Here is a 23,108-nt window from a genome sequence, read left to right as displayed (position 1 = left end):
GGTACTTACATATGAGCTAAATATGAAGTGGTGAGATTGCAGCAAAAGTGCCGCCGCTCAAGGCGCCTGTCATGGGAGCCGAGGTACAGGGACCCAAGGAGTGGAGCAGGAGCACAAAAAACCTCCACAGGAAAGACATGTCCAGAAGTGATCTGTACAGGCTCCAATACTATAAATTGTGTTTTGTATTGACTGTTTCGGTTGCCGCACAAACTTCATATAAAGTCCCACTCCAGTCCTCCTCCTGGCCACCGACCCGAGGCCGTTTATAACTCTTACTGTTGATGCAGAAACCCTTTTTTTTTTTTTTTTTCCCACTGACCTCTAAGCCCTTGTACACACGGTCAGACATTCCAACGGAAAAGGTCCGATCGGACCATATTGTCGGATAGAGAGCTGGATATAAAAATTTATCGACAACATGATCCAATCGGACAAAGTCCAATCGTTTGTAGAGAATTCCTATCGGACAAAGTGGCACGCATGCTCAGATCAAATTACGAGACCAAAGCTATTGGCTACTAGCCGGCACGTAGTCCCATCGCAACGACCAAACGTTCGTCATCACGTTCCGAACGATCGGATTTTCCAACAACTTTGTCCGACCGTGTGCATGCAACACCACTTTCGGAGAAAATCCGTCGGAAAAAATCTGACGGATTTTGTTGTCGGAATGTCCGACCGTGTGTACAAGGGCTAACACCAAGTTGGTGTGTGGTGTTTTTTATTTTTATTTTTTTTCTTATTCTAATATACCGTTTACCAGGGCCAGTGAGTTAACACCCTGATGATCAGGAAATTGGCCCCTTCTTTTAAAAGTGTAAAATAAATAAATGTAATGAAAAGACCATGTTCTTATTTTTACAGGTAGATTTCACCCAGGAGGCTGATGTGATTGTAGGAAGATGGCCGGATCTACATCTCCCGACTCCTCTATATCCATCTCCTCTCTCCTGGCCAGCTGTAGACTGGAGAACACTAAGGGGTCCTCGAGTTTTTCCAGCTCCGTAGAATACAAGGAGAAGCTGTATGACTCGGCTACGAAAGCATTGGAGGACTATATTGAGGACTTTGAAGAGAGTCTCAGATCTCCTTTGGCCAGTACAGGAAAGATCCACATCCGTTCAACGGCTACACTTGGTTCACCTAAGAAAAAAGGTACGATGTTCCAAATGTATGCAGGTTCTTGGTACTGGAGATATCTCAGTGTCCCCGAGATTCTCTTCAGGTGTTTTGGCTAACATGGGCAGAAAGTAGCACAAATGTCAGTGAGAACTCAAATTTGTTGTAAGCCGGCCATAGCATGTTTTTTGCTGTGATTGCAAGAAAGAAAATCACTTGATTGTATTATTATTATACAGGATGTATATAGCGGCAGCAGTTTATGCAGCGCTTTACAATTTAAAGCGGAGGGCCGTTTAAAAAAAAAAAAGTCAGCAGCTGCAAACACTGCAGCTGCTGACTTAATCAGCCCACTTACCTGTCCAGGTCGCCCGCGACGTCGGCCGCCCGAGGCCGACCCATCCCTCGGCTCTCGGGTCCCGGCGCCGCCATTCCTTGTAAGGGAAACAGGCAGTGGAGCCTTACGGCTTCACTGCCCGTTTCCTACTGTGCATGCGCGAGTCACGCAGCGCTTTGTGAATGGGACGCGCTGTGTTCTGGAACACACAGTTCCCAGAACACAGCGTGACCCATTACCCAGAAGACGCCGCACGGAGGAGAGAAGAAAGAAGATCTCCGCGGAGGAGGAAGAGGAAGATTAGGATTATGTGCCTAGCAACAAGCACTTCTGGTAAGTAAAAAAAAAAAAAAAAATTTTTCATTTTTTTTTTTTTTTTAAGTGTTCCTAGGGGTGTGTTACTAACTGTGGGGGGGTTGGGCTTTCATTTAGTGAACACTGATCTCTGCTCCAATCACATGGAGCAGAGATCAGCGTCACTAGTTGCTAGGCAGAATGGAGAAATGTTGTTTACACGGCATTTCCTCCATTCGGCTGCTCCGTGAGACGATCGCGGGGATGCCCGCGGCGATCGAGTCCGCGGGTCCCGCGACCGGACTCACGGGGGTCCCGACCAGCGCGGGAGCGCGCTGATGGCAGGGCGGCATTGAACATTGGACGTACCTGTACCTGCCATGCCTGCCCGTGCCATTCTGTCGACGTACATCGTCGTGCACTGGTCGGGAAGTGGTTAAAGCGGTTGTATACCTGCAAAAAAAAGAAAAAAATAAACTGTAAGGCAAAGGCATAATGAGCTAACATTCACCGCATACTAGCTTATTATTAAATACGTTAGAACGAAGCGCCGGCATCACCTCCCGGTTACCGCTGAGGGAGCAGACTTGTTCCCTCTGCGTATTCCTCTGGGTTTGTGGCTCCGGTGCTGTGAGTGTCACTCCTGCGCATGTGCGCGGTAGTCCTCTATCCTTCAGAGCATATGCACCACTGACATCAGCAGCTGCATGCAAGGTGAATATCTCCTAAACCATACAGGTTTAAGAGATATTCATTTTACCTACAGGTAAGCCTCATTATAGGCTTACCTGCAGGTAAAAAGGTGAAAGCGGGGTATACAACCACTTTAATAAGGGCAACAAATTTCAGGAGAATGAGATTATTAGATGGACTTCTCAAAACTAGAACGTCCATAGATGGATCAGAATTCACCCGTTCTCTACTGAACCAGACAAATTTCGACCAGCTTTAATTTCGAGAGAGCTGGAATATATATATACAGAAAGTAAAAAATATATATTAATTTTCAAAATGATCATTCCCTTTTTTTTTTTTTTTTTTTTAATTTGTGTTGATAGTGCAAAAATACTTAAAACCACAGAGGTGATCAAATACCACCAAAAGTTCGCTCTAATTGTGGGAGAAGGACATCAATTTTGTTTGGTTACAATGTCGCACGACTGCGCAATTGTCAGTTGAAGCGACGCAGTGCCATTTTGCAAAAAATGGCCTGGTCATTAAGGGGCTAAATCCTTCTTGGGCTGAAGTGGATAAAGCAAAAGATCGAAAAAAATAAAAAAAAAAAAATAAAAAAATATTGTTTTTGATCTTTTTGCTTTTAAAGGTAAGCAAGAGATTTGGGGTTTTTGACCGCAGATCTCTAAATAAAGAGGACCTTTATTTACAAGGGATGTTTACATTCCTTGCAATAGGAATAAATCTGATAAAAAAAAAAATATATATTTCCCAAGGCGTCTTTCAGGACAGCACCTGAGAGATAGCGACTCCACCCTCCTCGTTAGGAAACACCTTCTTCCTCCAGACTTTAAAGGGAGGCGCCTCCCTACCACACATCAGTTTTTGTGTTTCCTCCGGCCCGGAGGGAACACCTTTTGGGAAGGAGTCTGTTTCTCTTAGGTGTTCCTGAGGGACTAGGCTTCTTTCCCTTTTTTTTCCTCCTTTAGAGACCCGCTGTCCTCCCGACCTACCCACGCCTCGTCAGCGGTAGCAAGCGGGCTCCTCTTCCCCTCTTGTGCTCGGAGAGAGCCGAAGACTCGGTGGCCCGCACGTTCGTAGGCGCGGCGGCGCGCGTGTGCCGCCGCCATGTTTGTTTTCGGCGGTCGCGCCGGAAGTGACAGAGCGGGTCATCGGGTCAGCTGAAACGTCGTTTCCGGCGTGGACGCAGGGGGGAGGAGGGAGGACAGGTGCTGGTGCCTATTTCCGCTTCCGGTCCAGTGCAGCTGCACGGCGTGACTCCGGAGGCGGCGTTTAGCCACAAGTGGATCTCTGCACAGCTGATTATGGAAGATTCAGCGTCTGCAGCGGTGGGGACAGGCACAGGCACCAGCAAGGCCCAGGTAAGAGGCAGCAGTTAAAGTCTGCCTTTCTTTTTCTATTTCCTGGCGTTTGGTCTCGCTCTCTCCTTTCTTTTTTCCCCCCTGGTGGCAAGGGGCCTGTCTGGGCACTAGAAGCTGACTGGTTTCTTCTTAGTGCACCTGTGTGGTGATCCCTATCAAAGCTGAGACTGGGTCTCACTAAGGGTTCCCTGGTTTTTTTCCCTTTTTTGTCTTTTTCTTCATAGGCTAAGAGCTCTGACCCAAAGAAAAGATGTCCTTCTTGCAGGGCCAAGCTGGGAGAAAATTGGAAGAAAACCTTATGCAGTCCCTGCATTACTTCTTTAGTTAAAGAGGAATCTGCCTCTGTATGTGAGGATCTGGTGGCCTCTGTAAAGAAGGAGCTGTACGCCACGATCCAGAATTTTCGTGACTCACTAGCAAACCCGGCTGCTAGTCAGCCTTCCACTTCAGAGTCTTCCCAGGGGTCTCTCTCAATCCCGGTGTTAGAATCTCTGCCTGAAGACCCTTCAGATAGGGAAAAGCAGTCCACTGCTCTTTCCGTTAAAGATTCGGAAGAGGAGTTGGAGGATTCTGAGGTAGCCCCCTCTAAATTCAAACTGTCCCTTGAAGAGGTCGATGGGCTCCTTAAAGCCATTCATGCTACGCTTGGTTTAAGTGAGGAGAAAAAGGAATTATCACTCCATGACCGCATGTATGCTGGGTTGGATGAGCCTAAGGGCCGAACATTCCCAGTTCATCCGGTCATCTCTGAGGCCATTAGGAAAGAATGGCAGGATCCAGAGAAAAAGCCCTTTTTCTCCAAAGCCCACAAAAGGCGTTTTCCTTTCGAGGAGGACCCTGCAGCAGTATGGAACAAGGTGCCCAGACTGGATGCCGCCTTTTCCCAGGTTTCAAGGTCCACAGATCTGTCCTTTGAGGATATGGGAGTTTTGAAAGATCCGATGGACAAACGCATGGATCTTTTGCTCAAGAGATCATGGCAATCAGTTATGAGCAATTTAAAACCAGCAATGGCCACAACGTGTGTAGCCAGAAATTTAGAATACTGGATTAACCAGTTAAAGTCACATATAGCTGCAGATTCCCCTAAACAGGAAATCTTAGATTCTTTTCCTACCCTGATTACGGCAGTGGCCTATGTTGCAGATGCCTCAGCTGAGGCAATTAAGATATCGGCCAGGTCAGCAGCTCTAACTAATGCTGCAAGAAGAGCCTTATGGCTTAAAACCTGGCCGGGTGACTCGGCTTCAAAGAATAAGCTGTGTGGGTTACCCTTTTCAGGAGACTTGCTCTTCGGCTCTGACCTCGATAATATTCTTGACAGGACAGCCGATAAAAAGAGATCCTTTCCGGTCAAAAAGAAAAAGCAGGTACCAAAGCGTCTTTTTCGACCTCAAAAAACTCAGGATCAGGACAGCAAGTTGCAAGGGAGAAGGAAAAGTTGGTCCGCCCCGAAGCCGAAGGGTAGAGGCGGAATTCTCTTCCGTCCTCCTACACAGGCCGAAAAATCGCAATGACTCGTCTCTGCGGGTGGGCGGAAGACTACAAGAATTTCTTCCGCAGTGGTCAGGGATAACTTCAAATCAGTTTATCCTGACCACTCTCGCGCAGGGTTACTCACTCGAGTTTGTCAACGACCCCCCAAAAAGGTTCCTGATTACCAACACCCCGCGGGATCCAGTAAGGGCCCTGGCCATGAAGTCCTCTCTAGAGGAACTGATGCAACAGGGCGTAGTAGTACAGGTACCCCTGCAAGAACAGCAGGAGGGGTTTTATTCCCATGTTTTCCTAGTAAAGAAACCGACAGGGAAGTTTCGGTTGATTCTCAACCTAAAACCTTTAAACGAGTCCATAAGGTACAGGAAGTTCAAAATGGACTCAATTTTTTCGGTCAGAAACCTGTTGACGCCAGGATGTTTTATGGCGTCAGTAGATTTAAAAGACGCATACCTACATGTTCCGATCTCTCCCCAGTCTCAGAAGTTTCTCAGGCTGGCGGTGAGGTTGGGGGGTATGGTTCATCATCTCCAGTTCAGGGCCCTACCCTTCGGCCTGTCATCATCTCCCCGAATTTTTACCAAAATAATGGCAGAAGCTTTAGCGCCACTGCGTCTTCAGGGAATCGCAGTTATTCCTTATTTAGACGATCTGCTGTTTTTCGCCCCATCCAGCGAGGAATTGCAGACCAATCTAGGCAAAGCTCGCAGCCATCTGGAGGCGTTGGGTTGGATTTTGAACCTCCAAAAGTCGTCCCTAAACCCATCTCAGGAGATTCGGTTTTTAGGGTTTCTAATAAATTCGGTGGAGCAAAAAATCTTCCTTCCCTTAGACAAAAAGGACAGGATTTCCGGTGCAGTGTCTTTATTACAGACCAGCCAAAATCTGACAGTAAGACAGGTTATGTCAGCTTTGGGAGTTCTGACTTCAGCAATGCCAGCAGTCCAGTGGGCAAGAATGCATTTCAGGTGTCTGCAGGCTTTCCTTCTAAAATCTTGGGATCACACAGTGGCATCCCTAGAGGCAGAGGTGAGAATGTCAACCCAGGTAAAAAGGTCCCTATGGTGGTGGAAAAGACAGGAGGTCTTATCGGAAGGGTTAGTCTGGGCTTTTCCAGTCGGGAAAAGACTAACAACCGACGCCAGTTCCTGGGGGTGGGGAGCCCATCTAGGAACACGTTTCACTCAGGGGTCCTGGGCCAAAGAGGAGACAATAAGGTCCTCAAACTGGAGGGAACTCAAGGCGATTGCCTTGGCTCTGGAGTTGTTTGTTCAGGAACTGCAGTCCCATCACGTCCAGGTCCTAACAGACAATGCCACGGCAGTGGCTTATTTAAACAGACAGGGGGGTACAAGAAGCAGGTCGCTTCAGGTACTGGCCATGGAGATTCTTCGGTGGGCGGAAAAACATTTGTTATCCCTATCAGCAGTCCACCTAAAAGGGGATCTAAACAGGGTAGCGGACTTCCTAAGCAGAAACGCTATTCGGGAAGCAGAATGGTCTCTAAATCCGGAGGTATTCACAATGATTGCCGGAAAATGGGGTTTACCAGAAGTAGACCTGTTCGCCTCAAGGGTGAACGCCCAGGTTCCCCAGTTCTTTTCCCTGGACAGTCGCGATGGCTCGCTGGGCACAGATGCGCTAGCTTATCCATGGGAATTTCGTCTTTGCTATGCTTTCCCCCCATTTCAGTTAATCCCGTTAATTTTAAGAAAAATTCAGAGGGAGAAGGTACCAGTTATTCTAATCACGCCCTTTTGGCCAAAAAGGGCTTGGTTTTCGACAGTTCTAGGCCTGGCAATCAAGCCTTGTTGGCGTCTGCCCCTCAGACACGATCTGTTGTTGCAGGGCCCAGTGAACCATCCAGGAGTGGCCAGCCTGGCTCTCGCGGCCTGGTTTCTGAAAGGCAGCTCCTTAGGAGCAAGGGGTTTTCCAACCGTTTGATCTCGACCCTTTTAGCAAGTAGGAAAAGGGTTACGAGGGCCATTTATTCTAAGGTCTGGAAGCGTTATGAAACTTGGTGTTTGTCAGCCGCCCAGGTGACAGGGAGCCTTGTCTCCATCTTGGAGTTTTTACAAGATGGTGCAGACAAGGGACTGGCAGTTAGTACCCTGAAGGTGCAAGTAGCAGCCCTGACGGTGTTCTTAGAAAAATCTGTGGCCTCAGATCCGCTGGTGATCAGGTTCTTTAGAGCTCTTAAAAGATCTAGGCCAGCTCCTGTTAAGGTTTTTCCTAGATGGGATTTGTCGGTAGTCCTACAGTCTCTAACAAAAGGGCCTTTTGAGCCTCTTGTGGAGGCTTCCCTTAGGTTTCTCACATTAAAAACCGTGTTTCTGATTGCCATTGTCTCTGCACGCAGGATCAGTGAGCTAAATGCTCTGTCAATTAAAGAACCATATCTTTCCATTTTTCCTGACAGAGTTATTCTTAGAACAGATGCAAAATTCTTACCGAAGGTAGCTTCAGTTCAGAACCGTATACAGGACATAGTACTGCCAACGTTTTGTGTTAACCCCAAAGGAAATAAGGAGACTTCTTTCCATACTTTGGACGTCAGAAGGACTCTGCTGAGTTATTTAAAAAGGACGGAGTCCTTCAGGCGTTCAGATTCACTGTTTGTACTTTTCTCAGGAAGAAAAAAGGGTTTTCAGGCTTCTAAAGTTACTTTAGCTAGATGGCTGAAATTAGCTATCTCAGAGGCATATTCCCAGGCAGGGTTATCTCCTCCAGCAGGAATTTGTGCACACTTAACCAGAGCTCTGGCGTCTACGTGGGCAGAGAGAGCTGGTGCCACCCCTGAGCAGATCTGCAAGGCGGCGACGTGGTCGAGTTTTCACACATTTGTGAAACATTATAGACTGGATCTCACTTCTGCCAGCGATCAGGCGTTTGGCAGAAAGGTCCTGCAAGCTGTTGTCCCGCCCTAAGGGGTAAGTCTCTGTTATCCTCTCAGGTGCTGTCCTGAAAGACGCCTTGGGAAAGACCAAGTTAGACTTACCGGTAACTTGTTTTCCAGAAGTCTTTCAGGACAGCAAGCATCCCGCCCTATGGTATTATATTATGCTACGCTGTGACTAACGTATGTGTTTATGTGTTCCAGCCGGGGCCGGAGGTTCTCTTCTACAACTGATGTGTGGTAGGGAGGCGCCTCCCTTTAAAGTCTGGAGGAAGAAGGTGTTTCCTAACGAGGAGGGTGGAGTCGCTATCTCTCAGGTGCTGTCCTGAAAGACTTCTGGAAAACAAGTTACCGGTAAGTCTAACTTGGTCTTTTTTTTTATTTAAACGGAGAGTGTAAAAATAAGGGGGGGGAGGAGTGCATCATCTCTCCATTCTTGCGCGCTGAAACGAACGCATATGTAAATGATATTCTCACCACGCGTGAGGTATCACCGTGAATGTTGGAGCAAAATAAGTTATTGCCTATGGACATTAAGTACCGTAGTTTGCCACCTTTGCACAAGTGCGCGCAATTTTAAAGTGCGACATGTTGGGTTATCTATTAACTCACCGTAACTTCATCTTTCACATTGTACAAAAAATTGGGGTACATATTGTGTATTTTTTATTTTTCTAAACAAATTGCATTTGCCAAACCGTGTGACATAAAAAATTGCATTGAATGCCCCCTTATGTTTGGGGATTAGAAAGTCACATGAAAAACCCTCGCCTTGTAAAACGACCTATTCAATCTGTGTATTTATAAAAAATAAAAAAAAAATTATAAATTTACTTTCCCTGTTAGACAATGGCATAATGTGCTAGTATGCATCGCATGTTCGCACATTATGAAATGCCTCAGAACGAAGCCCTTCCAGTGGTGCTCCCGGTCACCGCTGAGAGGGCTGACCTCTTCCCCTGGCCTTTCTTCTGGGTTCATAGCCTCCACATAGCGATGTGAGTGGCCAGAGCTGCGATGACGTCACTCCTGCCCTTGGTTCCGCCACGGTATGCCAAACCCTCAGAGCACAGTGACTTCAGCGGCTGCATACATCCTGAACAGTGCACATTTTTAGAGATATTCATTTTTACTTTCAGGTAAGCCTTTTATTATAGCTTGCCTGTAGGTAAAACGAACAAAGCGGGCTTTACTACCACTTTAATAGGAAAGTAGGGAAACTGGCAAGATCACTGGGCATTTCACATAAAGGAAGCAGTACAAAGAGAACAGGAGATTTTCTTATACAAGTACATGGTACAGCAGGCACATATCGGGAATATGAAATGTTGGGTTTAAATACTCTTTTTACCCTTTCACACTGGCACTGTTTGCCATAATGTTTGTAATATGATTATCTCCTATGGTCATTGGCCCCGTCTAGTGGTCATAATGCAGTATTTCAGGAAAATACGACGTTGGGGGCCACTAGATGGAGCTAACAATGAAGGGAAATTACTATATTACAAACAATGCACAGCCCAGGCCAGAACTCCTCTTTAAGGCAACTGCACAGCAAATTATTTATACATAAGAGTCTATGTGTGTGTTAGCTGTACCTGGCCACAGTTTATTCCCTGGTCTGGTTCATTTGTGTAGTCTGAGCACACTGCTGTGATGGTGGCATATGACTGGACCTCATTTGGCGTCATCCTGGGAGTATTTTGGTCAGGCTTCATAAGGTATGTAAATTTCCTCTATATATATATATATATATATATATATATATATATATATATATATATATATATATATATATATATATATATATATATATATATATATATATATATATTCATCTTTAGTCAGAGCTGCACAGTTTGTTTTAATCTACAAACATACCTTACCTGCAAAATGCTCTGTAGTTTTTATTTCTATAATTTCCATTGTGGAGCAGTTTTAATGCTTCTCAATGCTCCTCAAAGTTTTCAAAACCATGCATGGAGGATATAGGGAGCGTTTTTTTTTTTTTTTTTTGTTTTTTTTTGTTTTTTTTTTAGTGCTTGTAAAACACCCCATACTAAAGCTCATTGACGCCCATTCTAACAACATACAAGCATGTTTGTTAAGCGTTCGGGATTGTTCCCACTTGACTAAATTTCTAAGTGTAATTTCTGTCTGCTGCCTTATTCCTCTATCAGCAGGAATTACTTCTGACAAGTTTTCCTGATGTGGAGAAAAATGGTGACACGGGACGGAGCTCCACCTGATTGCAAGCCTCAGCCCTGTTTCTGTGTGCTGTGTGGAGGGGGGTTGTCCCTTCCCTCCCCTCCAATAAGCTGTCAGAGCTCTCCTCGCTGAGCCCTGCAGAGTGTAACCTCAGCTCTCTGCCCCCTTTTTTTTTTCTGAACTCTCAGGCAAGCTTTATAAATTCAGCACTCAGAACAGATGTATAGAAGAAAGAAATGCAGATAAACGGGTACAAATCATGTAGGAGGTTTTGTTTTATCTGTGTATAACCTGAGGATAGTCACTTCACTGGGTTTATAACCACTTTAATAAACAAGGGCAACACCTGTTTTATGGGAGAAGATTATTAGAATTTGAAATTTTTAAAGAGAGGTTTTTTTTAAATTTTTTTTTAGGTGCAGCTGATAGAAGTTTTCGACCCAAGCATTTATCTAGAAGACGATATGTTGCCCATGACCCAGATCTATTGAGTCTCACCACTGATGATCTCTTGGACTTCCCCCCTGATGGGTCACTACCGTTCTCTCAAGTCTCACATTGGAAACACTGTGAAAAAAACCTGAATAATTACTATGGACCTTCCCTCCGGAGCCGCACTTCTCCGTCCTCGCCTCTAAGGTCCTCATTAAACACAAGGGTTCACCGTTACTCTTTACGTCACGATTCCCCGTCTTTGGATCTTCAGAGGCTTGGAGAGGACCTCAAAGAAAACAAAACAAACATTCTCTGTGAACTGGAGAGAGAAAACCGTCCTGCTTATTGCAACAACCTGAACTCTCCATGTTTGTCCAGAGGATCTGAAGTACATAAAAGTTATCCAAGATGGTTGACTAGTCAAAAATCAGAACTTAGTGTGTCGGGAATCACCAGTATTCCAGATGTTAAGTATCCCCTCTGGATAAAAGACTATGGTCTTCTGGGAGGTTCCCATAGCCCCATCACCAAGAACATGTACAGGACCTCAAAAGCTTCTGCTAATGAGCCCTTTACAGATGTACATGGCTCCTCACCTTTAGGTTCTTTACAACCTTTGTTTTATGATAGACATGGCAAAGAAGCAGTTAATGTCAACAGCACCAGTGGGAAGTTCTCTTCGGGACTTTCTGATTTGGATGTTCTAAAACATTTGCATACACCTCCTAAAAGTAAGTGTACGTCCATCCTTCTTCCTAAACTCACCAGCAGGAAATATTTGCCTTCCTGTGACATTTTCTTATGTAAACTGTTATGTAACATGCCTTAATTGCTTTGTTCTTAGATCACCCTGATGATTCACATTTGTGGAAATCACAAACCTTTGCATCCCCACTGAAGGAATTTCCTGACCCCCCAGAGAATAACGGAAGCCCCCGAACTGAAGATGTGCTGGAGGCGGAGAGATCCTGGGAGAAAATCCCATATTCATTGTAAGATGTGTTGCTGCCTATTGGTTAAATTAGATTTATATTCTGATATAACATATGACTCGGTATTTCTTTTTCTGATTTAGCTTAACCACTTCAATACCGGGCACTTTTGCCGCCTTCCTGCCCTGGCCAATTATCAGCTTTCAGCACTGTCACACTTTGACAATTGTGCAGTCATGAAATTCTGTACCCAAATGAAATTTATATATATATATATATATATATATATATATATATATATAATAATTTTATATTTATTATTATATTTTTTTTACTCACAAATAGCTTTATTTTGGTGGTATTTAATCACTGCTGGTTTTTTAATTTTTTGCTAAAAAAAGTCTGAAACTTTAAAGAAACAAAACCCTTTTTTTTTTTTTTTTTCTCCTGCACTGACCTGTGCTTATGAGGCGGTACTGATGGGCACTGACTGGCACCACTACTGGGCACTGTTGGGGCTGCACTGACAACCGAGACACTGATGATCAGTGCCCTGATTATCTGTACAGGTTTCCCCTGTGAGGAAAGGCTCTTCTCACACACTGTCAGTGTGAGGCGATGAGAGCCGATAACCTGCATTTCCTTGTTTTATATTGTGATCAGCTGTGATTGGACAAAGCTGATCACATGGGGAAAGATTCATGTCTTCATTGTCCCAGGAGGAGAGGGGAATCCCGCCCACTGTCATTTGACTATACGGTGGGCGGGAAGAGGGTAAAGAGACCCCATCAGAATGGAAACTTTATGAAACAGAAGTTTTAAAGTAATTCTAAGGTAAAGAAAAAAATAATATATACGTGCCTGTCCTGTGTAATGGTTTTGCACAGAGCAGCCCCGATCCTCCACTTCTCGGGTCCCCCGCTGGCAGCCCTGGCTGCTCCCCTCCCACCCCCGCCTCCAATAGCAATGGGGGCACAGGAGCAAGCTCACTCCCAAGCCTGCCCTCTGTGTGTCATTCACACACAGAACTCGGCTCCAATTGCCAATGGCTCCCGCTGCTGTGTGAGCCAATGAGGAGAGAGACCTGGAGCCGCTGCTGTCATGCACATTGCTGGATTGAGCTGGGGCTCAGGTAAGTATAAGGGAGCTGCACCTAGAAGGCACCCCCCACCATAAGAACTATAAAACACTATTTTCCAGGCGGATTTATTTATTTATTTTCTATAGCGACATGGTCACTTTAGGGACTTGTGCACATAGGCCTCCTATGTTTAACACCAAAGAAATTGATCTGGGAATATAAACTCGCTTTATACCTTTTTTCTGATTGCTTTCTCCTGCGCATAGATTTACTTGCATTAACATGCGTATAGCTGCAGAAAGTCAAGATGCACAACTGTCTTGTTTTTGTGAATGCAGCGAGACTGGACACGCCTACCGTAGAGGTTGCTGACTGTCTATATGTGATTTCAGCGATGGAAAAGCATTACATGCTTTCAGATGTATTTAGAAATTGGATCCAAACACGGCTTTTGACACCTGTGTGCTTGAGGCCTAAGGCTGTACTCCATGCAAACCACTAAATACACAATAAAATGCATACAGTATATTAGAAACGCATAGGTAGAAATACAACTACTAAGGCCCCTTTCACACGGGACAGATCAGTAATGATCCGCCCCGTGATGATCTGCTTGCTCAGTGGGGATCGCTCCGTTGTCCCCGCTGAGCCGGCGGCGGACAGGGCGGTCCCGGCACACTGTGCAGGGACCGCCCTGTCAGATCTCCGCTCTCCTCTATGGGGGATTGGATGAGCACGGACCGTCTGTCCGTGTTCATCCGATCCGCTCTGCAGACGGATAGAAAAATAGGATTTTCCTCCGTCTGCAGAATTGGACAATTGCGGAGGCGGACAATAGCGGGTGTCTGCGATGTTCATCTACAGACACCCGCTATCCCATAGGGATGCATGTATGTTCGTATTTCATCCATCCTACTGTCCGCATGTGTGAAAGGGGCCTTAGATGTACAAAGCTCTGTCAGGCAGAATATCCAAGCCTGGTGACCTGACTTGTGTCTGCTACAGGTCGGCAATAAAACTAGGTCACCTGCTTGCCCCCAGCTTGTGATTGGACCATAAACGAGCAGCAGATTGCTCCATTGCTTTCTCTTCCTTCTCCTCAGCATGTTCCGTTTTTTTTATATTCCACACACCTGATTGGCCCCCAACTATTGCTGTAAAGCTGAAATTTTAAGATTCGACATTTGAAACTTGCTGACGGAAGGAAAGAGAAAAGTGATGATTTGCTTAGTGTGATTGGTGCTTCTTCATTATCCATTTGCCAGGCAAATTTTTATTTTTTTTTGTTAAGCCCCATTTCTTAAGATGAAACTAAACTGGTGGTGCTGCCTAAAAAGAAAAGGGCGTGCAAAGGACTAGAACATTGCCTGTGTTCACCTAGCAGATGATCTTTCCTCCATCATTGACTTACTATGCCTTGTTCTGCAGTGTCTCTGGATGGAGGTGGCCATCTTGGTAAAGGCAGGGCTTTGCTTCTTCGTGTCCGAGCCCCCAGTAAAGTGAACAGCGAGCAGCCCAGTAGCAGTATATGTTTCTTAAAGTGTAAGTTCACCTTTACAGGAAATCTGTAAGATGATCCTTCACTGGACACCCCCAGTCCTGCTATACTGTAGTCCCGCAATCCTGCGCTGCCAGAGATTGGAGTGCCGCTTCACCAGTCTGGGGATTTAAAATCTTCCTGCCCTTTTCTCCTCTCCTTGCAGTGCTGACAGGACTGCTAGATGCCGTCAGCCTCCTCGATCCGAGACGCAGCGTTTCAGACTCACATGCCACCCATCTCTGCGCGCTCCTGCGGCTTATCCTGCTGGACGTCATATGACACCCAGTCAGGATGATGAAACTATCCGACATCTCCTTCAAATACAATATATCGTCCACAATAGGTCCCTAACAAACAATGTTCCTGTCACTGGACATTAATAAGGCATTTGACACCTTGTCCTGGCCTTACCTTTTACAGGTACTAAACCACTTTGTGTTTGGCACATCCTTTATGAGCTGGGTTTCAGCTATTTATGCCGCCCCCCAGGCCAAAGTAAAGTACTATGGATTTGAGTCGCCTACCTTCCCTATTTAAAAGGGGAACCCGACAAGGTTGCCCACTTTCCCCGCTTCTATTTATCTTGGCACTGGAACCCTTGGCGGAGGCTGCCCAATCCCATCTGGATATAGCGGGGGGTGGAAATAGCGGGTACCTCTCACAAACTGTCCTTGTTTGCGGACGATATCCTGCTCACCATCACTAAACCTAGACTCGCCCTCCCTAACTTACTATCCCTTTTAAACACCTTTGCTACGTTTTCGGGCTTAGCTGTCAATACTGCTAAATTTAAAGCTATGTTTGATTAACCTTTTCGCCCCCTGAGTTGGATGCTTTAAGGTATGCATTCTCCTTTCAATGGCTAAACTCACTACCCTACTTGGGAATCAAACTTACCTCAAAATACTCAGACCTATATCAAGCCAACTTCCCCTTACTTTTTGGCAAGCTGGCAGCTATGCTCACCTCCTGGTCTGCCCTCCCGTTGTCCTGGTTCGGAAGGATAGCAACCATCCGCATGACATATCTCCCAAAGCTGCATTACTATTTTAGAGTTATTACTCCATGTTCCACCCCACATTATACGTATACATCTGCGTAAAATTATGCAGTTTATCTGGGGTTCTACGAGGCCCAGGATCAAAAAACAGGTTCTGTATGCCCGCAGGATCAGTGGTGGCATCTCGGTCCCCAATTTACACGCTTATTACGCAGTGGCGGCTATCGCCCTGTTATCACATCTCCATGAGAAACAACAAATGCCGTTGTGGGCCACCATTGATCTAGTGGACTCACTCGATACCACTGGCCTCCCTCCTTTGGCTCCCCAGAGCCCACCGTCCAAGTAACATCGCCCCATGTCTGGTCCACTCACTCCGGATGTGGGACTCGATTAAGTATTCCGCAAACCTGATTTCCCCGCATCTCCCATTAATCCGTCTTCTGCATTGCCCACTGGCTGCGATAACCCGCTGCAATTCGCGTGGTGGTCCGAGAACGGCTTTGTGGATATTCACTCCATGTTTACTCCCATTAAGATTATCCCATTTGCATCCTTACGATCCTCCCATGACATCCCCCTTAGGGAGCACTATAGCTACATACAAATCTGACACTTCCTTCAACAACTTATTAAATCTTGACCAACTCCCTACACATTAACCCCTTTTGAGAGCGTTTGCAAATCATGGAACCAGTCCTTGGGTTTAATCTCTTTAATATATACAGCCATAATAGGCTAAAATAAAACACCCTTGCGACCATATCATCTCCAGAGGGAGGCAGAATTGGACCCAGAGGATTGGCAGGTCATAACTGCTACATTGTCAAAATGCTCCAAGAATGTACTATCTCTGGAAAATGCCTACAAAATGCTATATAGGTGGTACTATACCCCGGCTAGATTGGCGAGTTTTATTCCATCCTATTCCCCCCTATGTTTTCGTGGATGCGCCCAAGAGGGCACAATGGCACACATTTGGTGGAAGTGCCCCAGGGTATGCAGATTGTGGATCAGAATCTATACACTTCTTCGTAACCTTTAACACTAACATAAAGAGGGACCCATTTGAGGCGATTCTATGGAAACCAATTACAGAATTGCTACGACCAGAATGCCAGTTGGTGTCGCACATTTTTACTCCAACTAAATTGACCATAGCAAAAACATGGGAAAACCCCGGCCCTCAGCTTTGAAGCAGTCAATCATGTAAATGATATCATGGTTAATGAGAAGCTGACAGCCGTGTTATCGGATACACATGATAAATTCCTCCAGACATGGCAACCTTGGGTGACGCATATCCCCCCTTCCCGATTCCATCCAGTGCTACTTTCACTCTAATATGCCTCCACTCCCCTCACCCCGGGGACCACCCCCCTTCTTACCCCTCTTTCTTCCTCTGCACCATTCTCTCTACTTTCCCTCAACCTTTCTTCCTTTCATTCCCCCCTTTCTATACTCTCCCCTTTTGATTTTTCGACCCACAGGCCAGTTCCTGTTGGGACTGGACACATGGTGAGAAAATGCTTTTATTGCATAGGAGAATATGCTACCTAGCCACACGTAGGCTCCTCTAAAATGTTCTGTTTCACATTCCTTTCTCTACCAATATACTACAAATGGCTCTGTAAACGAAAGCACACACAAGCAAAGTTAAGGGTGCTACCACACGGTCAGGACCTGGTGGTCACGGGGGACCGCCTCTGAACCCTCAGGAATGTGTGCAAATTTCTGTGTCCAGAAATGCCATATTTTGATACTGGAAATTTATGCAGATATGTTCACATGTGTCCACTACTATTTTTGTATGTTCTTGTTGATCTGTATATTCAATAAAATCCTTTGTACAAGAAACCACTTCCCGGCTGTCATTCTGCTATATGGCAGGCAGGAAGTGGTTAAGGATGAGATTCCCTTTGAAAAAAAATACACATTTTTGCAGGAAACAAAATGTGCAACACACAAGAGACAAAACCTAGGAAGATGCTTTGAGAAATGTACTTCATATGTTTTCTTTTTTTAATTTGCTTTGACATACATTTTTAAGTAGTCTACATCAGTGTTTCTCAACTCCAGTCCTCAAGGTGCCCCAACAGGTCTTGTTTTCATGATTTCCCCCAGATGAAACAGCTGTGGTAATTACTAAGGCAGCGAAACTGATAAAATCACCTGTGCAAAACAAAATAATGGGAAGTCTGAAAACATGACCTGTTGGGGCGACTTGAGGACTGCAGTTGAGAAACACTGGTCTACATCAGTGTATAGCGACACAATAAAATAAAATGGGAACATTCTTCTGCAGCTTCTCACCTTTTTGAGTTCAAACAGCGTTTTTCAGTGTAGGATAAACTGTTCTTCCTCTGATTACAGCAAACCTCCAGTCACTATACCATGCAAGGATGAGATCAATGAGGAGTTTGCGGCTCCCTTAACAGCACGTCTTGTGGAAGATTTCCTTCAGGACAAAGTGAAAGAAGAAAGTAAAGTATGTTTGAGATTTCTTTATATTGGTGAATTTTGTTTATAAAGATTTTTCCAGACTGAACTCCTGATGGCACTGCTGTGTTCTACATGATCAAGTAAACATTATATACTTTTCTCTATCGTTCATTGACGGACACAGCAGCTCATCTTGACCTTAGGGTTATATCACCCCTTTAGGCGAGAACTAGGCAGAAAGTGTTAAAAACAGCAACACTTGCACAGTACTGCCCAGGGGGCGGTCCCACTGGTTATAACCCCTCACACTGCATCCAGCAGCTCAGTTGTTGTTTTTTTCTGCCTAGTTTAGAAGAAGGACCTGGCTCCTGGTGGAACCATTGGTCCTTGGAATTATTATTTAATTTTTTTTTCTTTATCTGCATTTTTGATCTACAATCAACAGCTGGGCTGGGTGATAGGTTGCATGATATAGATCCTTGTAGTCTCCCCAGCCTGGCCATCGAGCGTGAGCAGGCCCCAGCTACGCGCTGGGTCGGCCACGACATGCCCCATCTAATCCAGGGGCGGCCGGTGAGCTATATGCTCTGGGGCACACACATGACCAGGCTACTGCTGTCTGTGCCATGGCCGGCAGCCACCCCGTACTGCTCGGGTGATGGGTCTGTCTGTGGAATGTGTCCAGCAGTCCCTGCAGGAGGGCTAAATATGGTTCCACCTGTCTCGGCAGGATGGAGCAGCTGAGAATTCCCTCGGAGGTCGACTAGGGGGGTCTCTTGCGCTCCTTTTCTTCTCTCCCTGTCCTTTTCCCTCCTCTCCATACTATGGGCAGGTGTTTGACTTGGCACATGGGGGTACATTGTATGTACCTGGCCGGGGGTCCTCTGGGGGGGGGGGGCTCTGGGTCCTGGCAGGGGGCTGTGCCGGGTGTTGGGGGTCTGCTCGTCCTCTTCCCTGTTTTTGGTCCACGGTGGGGTGTTTGTGCTGTGTGAGACATGTGGGGAGGCCGCTGCACGCTCCGCGGCCATTTTTTTTGTAGCCACAGGCAGTTTTTTGCCTTTTAGACATTTTCTGGTAGTTTGTGGCCATTTTTCTGGTGCCCTCAGGCTGTTTTGTTGAGGCGGCTGGCTGCCGTTTTCTAGTAGCCTTGGGTAGTTTTGCCTCTAGCGCTGGGTGTTTGTTTCCTTCTAGAACAGCACGCTTCCACACAGGGGAAAGCGGACAGCAGCAGCACAACGCAGTACCTGGGTTAGGGTGATGAGTCCTGCGGGGGGCCCCCCTCAGTCTGTGGCAGCTAGGAGGGTGGACTTTTTGTGTGACTTACCTTAGGTCCCTAAGGGGTGACAGGCGAGTGTGGGTCAGCATGGTGTCAGAAACTGGCGCTTCTTCTCCAGACATCCCTGTTATTGCAACTGGTTCCCCTGCACCTGCAGTACCTATGGATGCTCTGTCGGCAGTCCTGGAGGCCTTTGTTGACAGGGTGAAAGTGTGCGGGCGTAAAGGGGGTAAAAAAACTCCCCCTCCCCCTACCGTTTTCTGGGGAAAGCTCTGATTCAGACTTGGAGGCGGTACCATATGCTCAATTTCAAACTCGAGTCTTGCAAAAGGAGATCCTGTCAAGATGGGACAAATCTCCATTGTCCCTGGATTGTCAAATCTGAGTGAGCCAGCTAGTCAGGGACTCCCTCCTCTGGTGGCTGAGGTCGCTGGCTCTTCAGTCCGGGAAGTTTTTCTTTCCTCTTTGGACGGTGATCACAACGAACGGCCGCCTGGGGGGGGGAGTTTGGGGCGTACAGTCAGCCCAGGGTCGGTGGATCCAGGAAGAATCCAGTCTGCCGATCAACGTGCTGAAACTTCAGGCAATCAGGCGGTGCCTCTCCACATGGTCACAGAGGCTCAGGATCCAGACGGACAACGCCGCGACGGTGGTGTACGTCAACCATCAAGGAGGAACAAGGCGCTTGGCTGCAGCACTGGAGGTCGCTCACTTTCTGCGGTGGGCAAAGCGTCGACGTGCTGGCTCTGTCAACCGTGTACATTCTGGGCGTGGTCTGGGCCCTGCGGGTGTATCTGTCTGCTATGGCTCCTTTTCGGAGGTCAGACTCGCTGTTTGTATCGGCGGCTGGTCCGAAGAAGGGACTGACAGTCTCATCGGCCACCATCACTTGGTGGATCAGACAGATTGTAGTTCAGGATTATGCCATAAGGGGGTGGGCACCTCCCTTTCCTGTCGAGGTGCATTCTACCAGGGCAATTGTTGCCTCTTGGGCGCTTTCCGCCATCAAACGCCCACTTCCCAGGCGTGTAAGGCGGCGACCTGGTCGTCCATTCACACTTTCACAAAATTTTACAAGCTTGCTGTGAGCGCATCTTCGGATGCTTGCTTTGGCCGCAAGGTTTTGCAGGCGGCTGTTTAAGGTTGCGACGACTTAGTTGAGGAGCTCTGGTTGTTATGGGTGGAGTTGTTTGCTGTTCCCAACTCTCGTTTCTTTGACACTGCTTTGGAACGTCCCTAAGGTCAAGCAGAGCTTCTTTGTCAGTCAATGAACGATAAAAGTAGGATTTTTGTACTCGTCGTAAAATCCTTTTTCTCTGAAGAAGTTCATTGACGGACACAGCAGCTCTTCTTGACCTTAGGTTTACATCACCCCTTTAGGCGAGAACTGGGCAGAAAGTGTTAAAAACAGCAACACTTGCACAGTACCGCCCAGGGGGTGGTCCTACTGGCTATAAACCCTCACACTGCATCCAGCAGCTCAGTTTGTCAAAAGCAGTACAATCCTAAATAGGGGGGGTGGGGTGCTGTGCCTGTCAATGAACTTTAGAGATAAGGATTATTTTTTAATTTTTTTTGTGGAAGTCCATGCAAAATTTGTTTCAAATAGAGTATGGAACACGTAAACTCTGATCAGGTTTATATTCCTGTTTTGTGAGATCTTCCACTCTCTTTGCTTTGTGGTCATCAGGGTGGGAAGTAAGGAAGATGAAGAAGGGATACAGACAGCAATAAAAACTCTCTCTGAGGTTCTAATCTCCAATTTGAGTTCTAATAAAAAGTATATAAATAAAACATCCGTGCAGGTAGTGGATATGAAAATGCACATGTAATCAAAGGTTTCTTCCCCACATGTAGTACACACTCACCAAAAGTAATGTGTTGTCATACAGCTAAGCAAGCTTAATAAGATGATTATAATAGTGAATGGGAGTCGCCTATCAATTATGAACACAGAATTTTCCCCCTCAAGCAGTGCGCACTCACCAAACATAATGTGCTGCCATTAGGAATGCAGCTACCACACTTGGGCAGATAGGTAAATGGATGGATGGATCCAAGCCAGACATCAATATCCTTTAATGTATACTCCTCTCCATAATCTACTTTTTAGGAGACACTGTGATGGCTCATTCGGTCAGACAGTATCATCAAGACAACAGAAAAGATGGATCGAAGTGTAATAGTCTTAAATGGAATTTAGCAACAATACAATCATTGCAAAAGTACTAAGCCAGTAAAAAACTTAAAAAGATGCTGCTCATTTTTGTCTTTTTATTTATTTTTTCCTTATTTTTTTTGCTGTTCTATAGAACCTGTGATTCCTAAATAGAGCACTGATATCAAATGGGTATTGATTCTGATCTGGGTCTATTCTGATAGATGGACATTGACGTAAGATGTGTATTGCTTGGATCTACTCTTCCCCCTGTACTTCCGCACCCATATTGATGATGGCGTTGGGTATAGGGGGCGGATCTAGGTGTTCTCTTAATTCGAGATTCTGTTATTAAATGCTTGCGTTACTTTCTTTATGCATCTGCTCACTTTTTTTTTCTTCTTTTGTTTTATGTGGAAACTAATAAAAACTTTGCTTTATAAAAAAAGATGTATTGCGTCGCTTCTTGGCCGCAGCCAGAATGGTGATTCCGCGTTATTGGAAGTCGAGGACTGTACCTTCCCTGGGGGAGTGGGCCATTGAAATGGACCGCATTAGAGACCTTGAACGTCTGTTGGCTGAGGAATCTAATGACGATCAGTTCTCCTTTACTTGGACTTCTTTGTCCATGTTCCGCTACTCATCGGACTTCATCTCATGGGCGGAGGGCAACCTAGACGGCACCACCTCATGACCATGTTGGAGTGACTCCGCCTGTTCCTAACCTTTCTGCTTTCCCTACTTTCCCCTAAATCCTCCTTCTCTTCATATAAATGTACTCCTCAGAATCCAGATGCAAAATAAGGCCCTCACAGGCAAATCCTATACAACATAACAGGTTTTTAGAATAAGTTTGATTGTAGTAATATATGAAGTTTACTTGTAATCCCCTCCCATACAGTGAGAGGGCCCTTTAATTATCCAAGTTATGTCTCAACATGTTGTTCAAAATGTTTTTTTTTACCTGTTATCAACACACATAATGTACTTGTTACAATACTACATTATGTATCCTTCATATACATTTGATGTATTGTCACCACCTGCTACTGTTATTGATGTTGTCTTTGTGGAATACATTTCCCTCTTTGTTTCTTTCAATAAAATAAGTTTGAACTAAAAACGCCGCCAGCTTGGAGTCCAGCGTGGCGGTGTGACATCATGTATATTACAGTAAAAACAGAGTAGTGCTAAAATTGAGTATGTAAAAACATGTAATGAACATGTAAATACAATTGATATTCCAGGAAGCTTGTTATATACATAAGAAAAAACACAATGATTGTTTCGCTAAGGTATTTCCGGCAGGCAAAGCTATGTGATAGGGGTCTTAGAGTCGCGCGATTTCTGGTATACGCAGTATGAGGCTTGGTTGGTGACACCTACTCTATCCTGCTTTTTCATTACTAATATGGCATGTGAGCCTCCTCCATCCTGATTTTATTATCTTGAAAATCCTTTTGGAATTATATGTATGTAACAAGCTCCCTGGAATATCAATTGTATTACATGTTCATTACATACTCCATTTTAGCGCTGCGCTGTTTGTATTGCATCTCTCATGTCAAATGTCAGCTATTTTTTTATTTTTTGTAATTTTTTACCAATACTGCGGATTTATTTTGGTGTTTTGTCACGTATATCTCTCGCTCTAGCTCTCTCTCTCGCTCTCGTGCTCGCTCGCTCTCTCTCTCTCTCGCTCTCTCTCTCGCTCTCTCTCGCTCTCGCTCTCGCGCGCTCTCTCGCTCTCGCGCGCTCTCTCTCTCGCTCTCTCGCTCTCGCTCTCGCTCTCGCTCTCTCTCTCGCTCTTTCTCTCGCTCTCTCTCTCTCTTT

At 45.7% G+C, this 23,108-nt stretch overlaps 1 protein-coding gene across 2 annotated transcripts in view; it reads left to right on the top strand.

The window, feature by feature from the left end:
* The window catches only part of CUNH18orf54 (chromosome unknown C18orf54 homolog), a 42,430-nt gene that overhangs the window by 4,085 nt on the left and 15,237 nt on the right, over positions 1–23,108 (top strand). For both annotated transcript variants that reach the window (XM_077462989.1, XM_077462990.1), the window contains exons 2-5: positions 868–1,158; positions 10,828–11,577; positions 11,691–11,838; positions 17,773–17,887. In XM_077462989.1, coding sequence (XP_077319115.1) covers positions 906–1,158; positions 10,828–11,577; positions 11,691–11,838; positions 17,773–17,887 — 1,266 coding nt within the window. In that variant the 5' untranslated portion in view covers positions 868–905. The remainder of the gene's footprint in view (positions 1–867; positions 1,159–10,827; positions 11,578–11,690; positions 11,839–17,772; positions 17,888–23,108) is intronic.

The sequence above is a fragment of the Lithobates pipiens genome, unplaced genomic scaffold (assembly GCF_037356315.1).
Source record: "Lithobates pipiens isolate NorthernLeopardFrog02 unplaced genomic scaffold, aLitPip1_a1.2 Scaffold_3, whole genome shotgun sequence".
Lineage (NCBI taxonomy): Eukaryota > Metazoa > Chordata > Amphibia > Anura > Ranidae > Lithobates > Lithobates pipiens.
The sequence above is the reverse complement of the archived record's forward strand: the minus strand, read 5'-3'. Positions and strand labels throughout refer to the sequence as shown.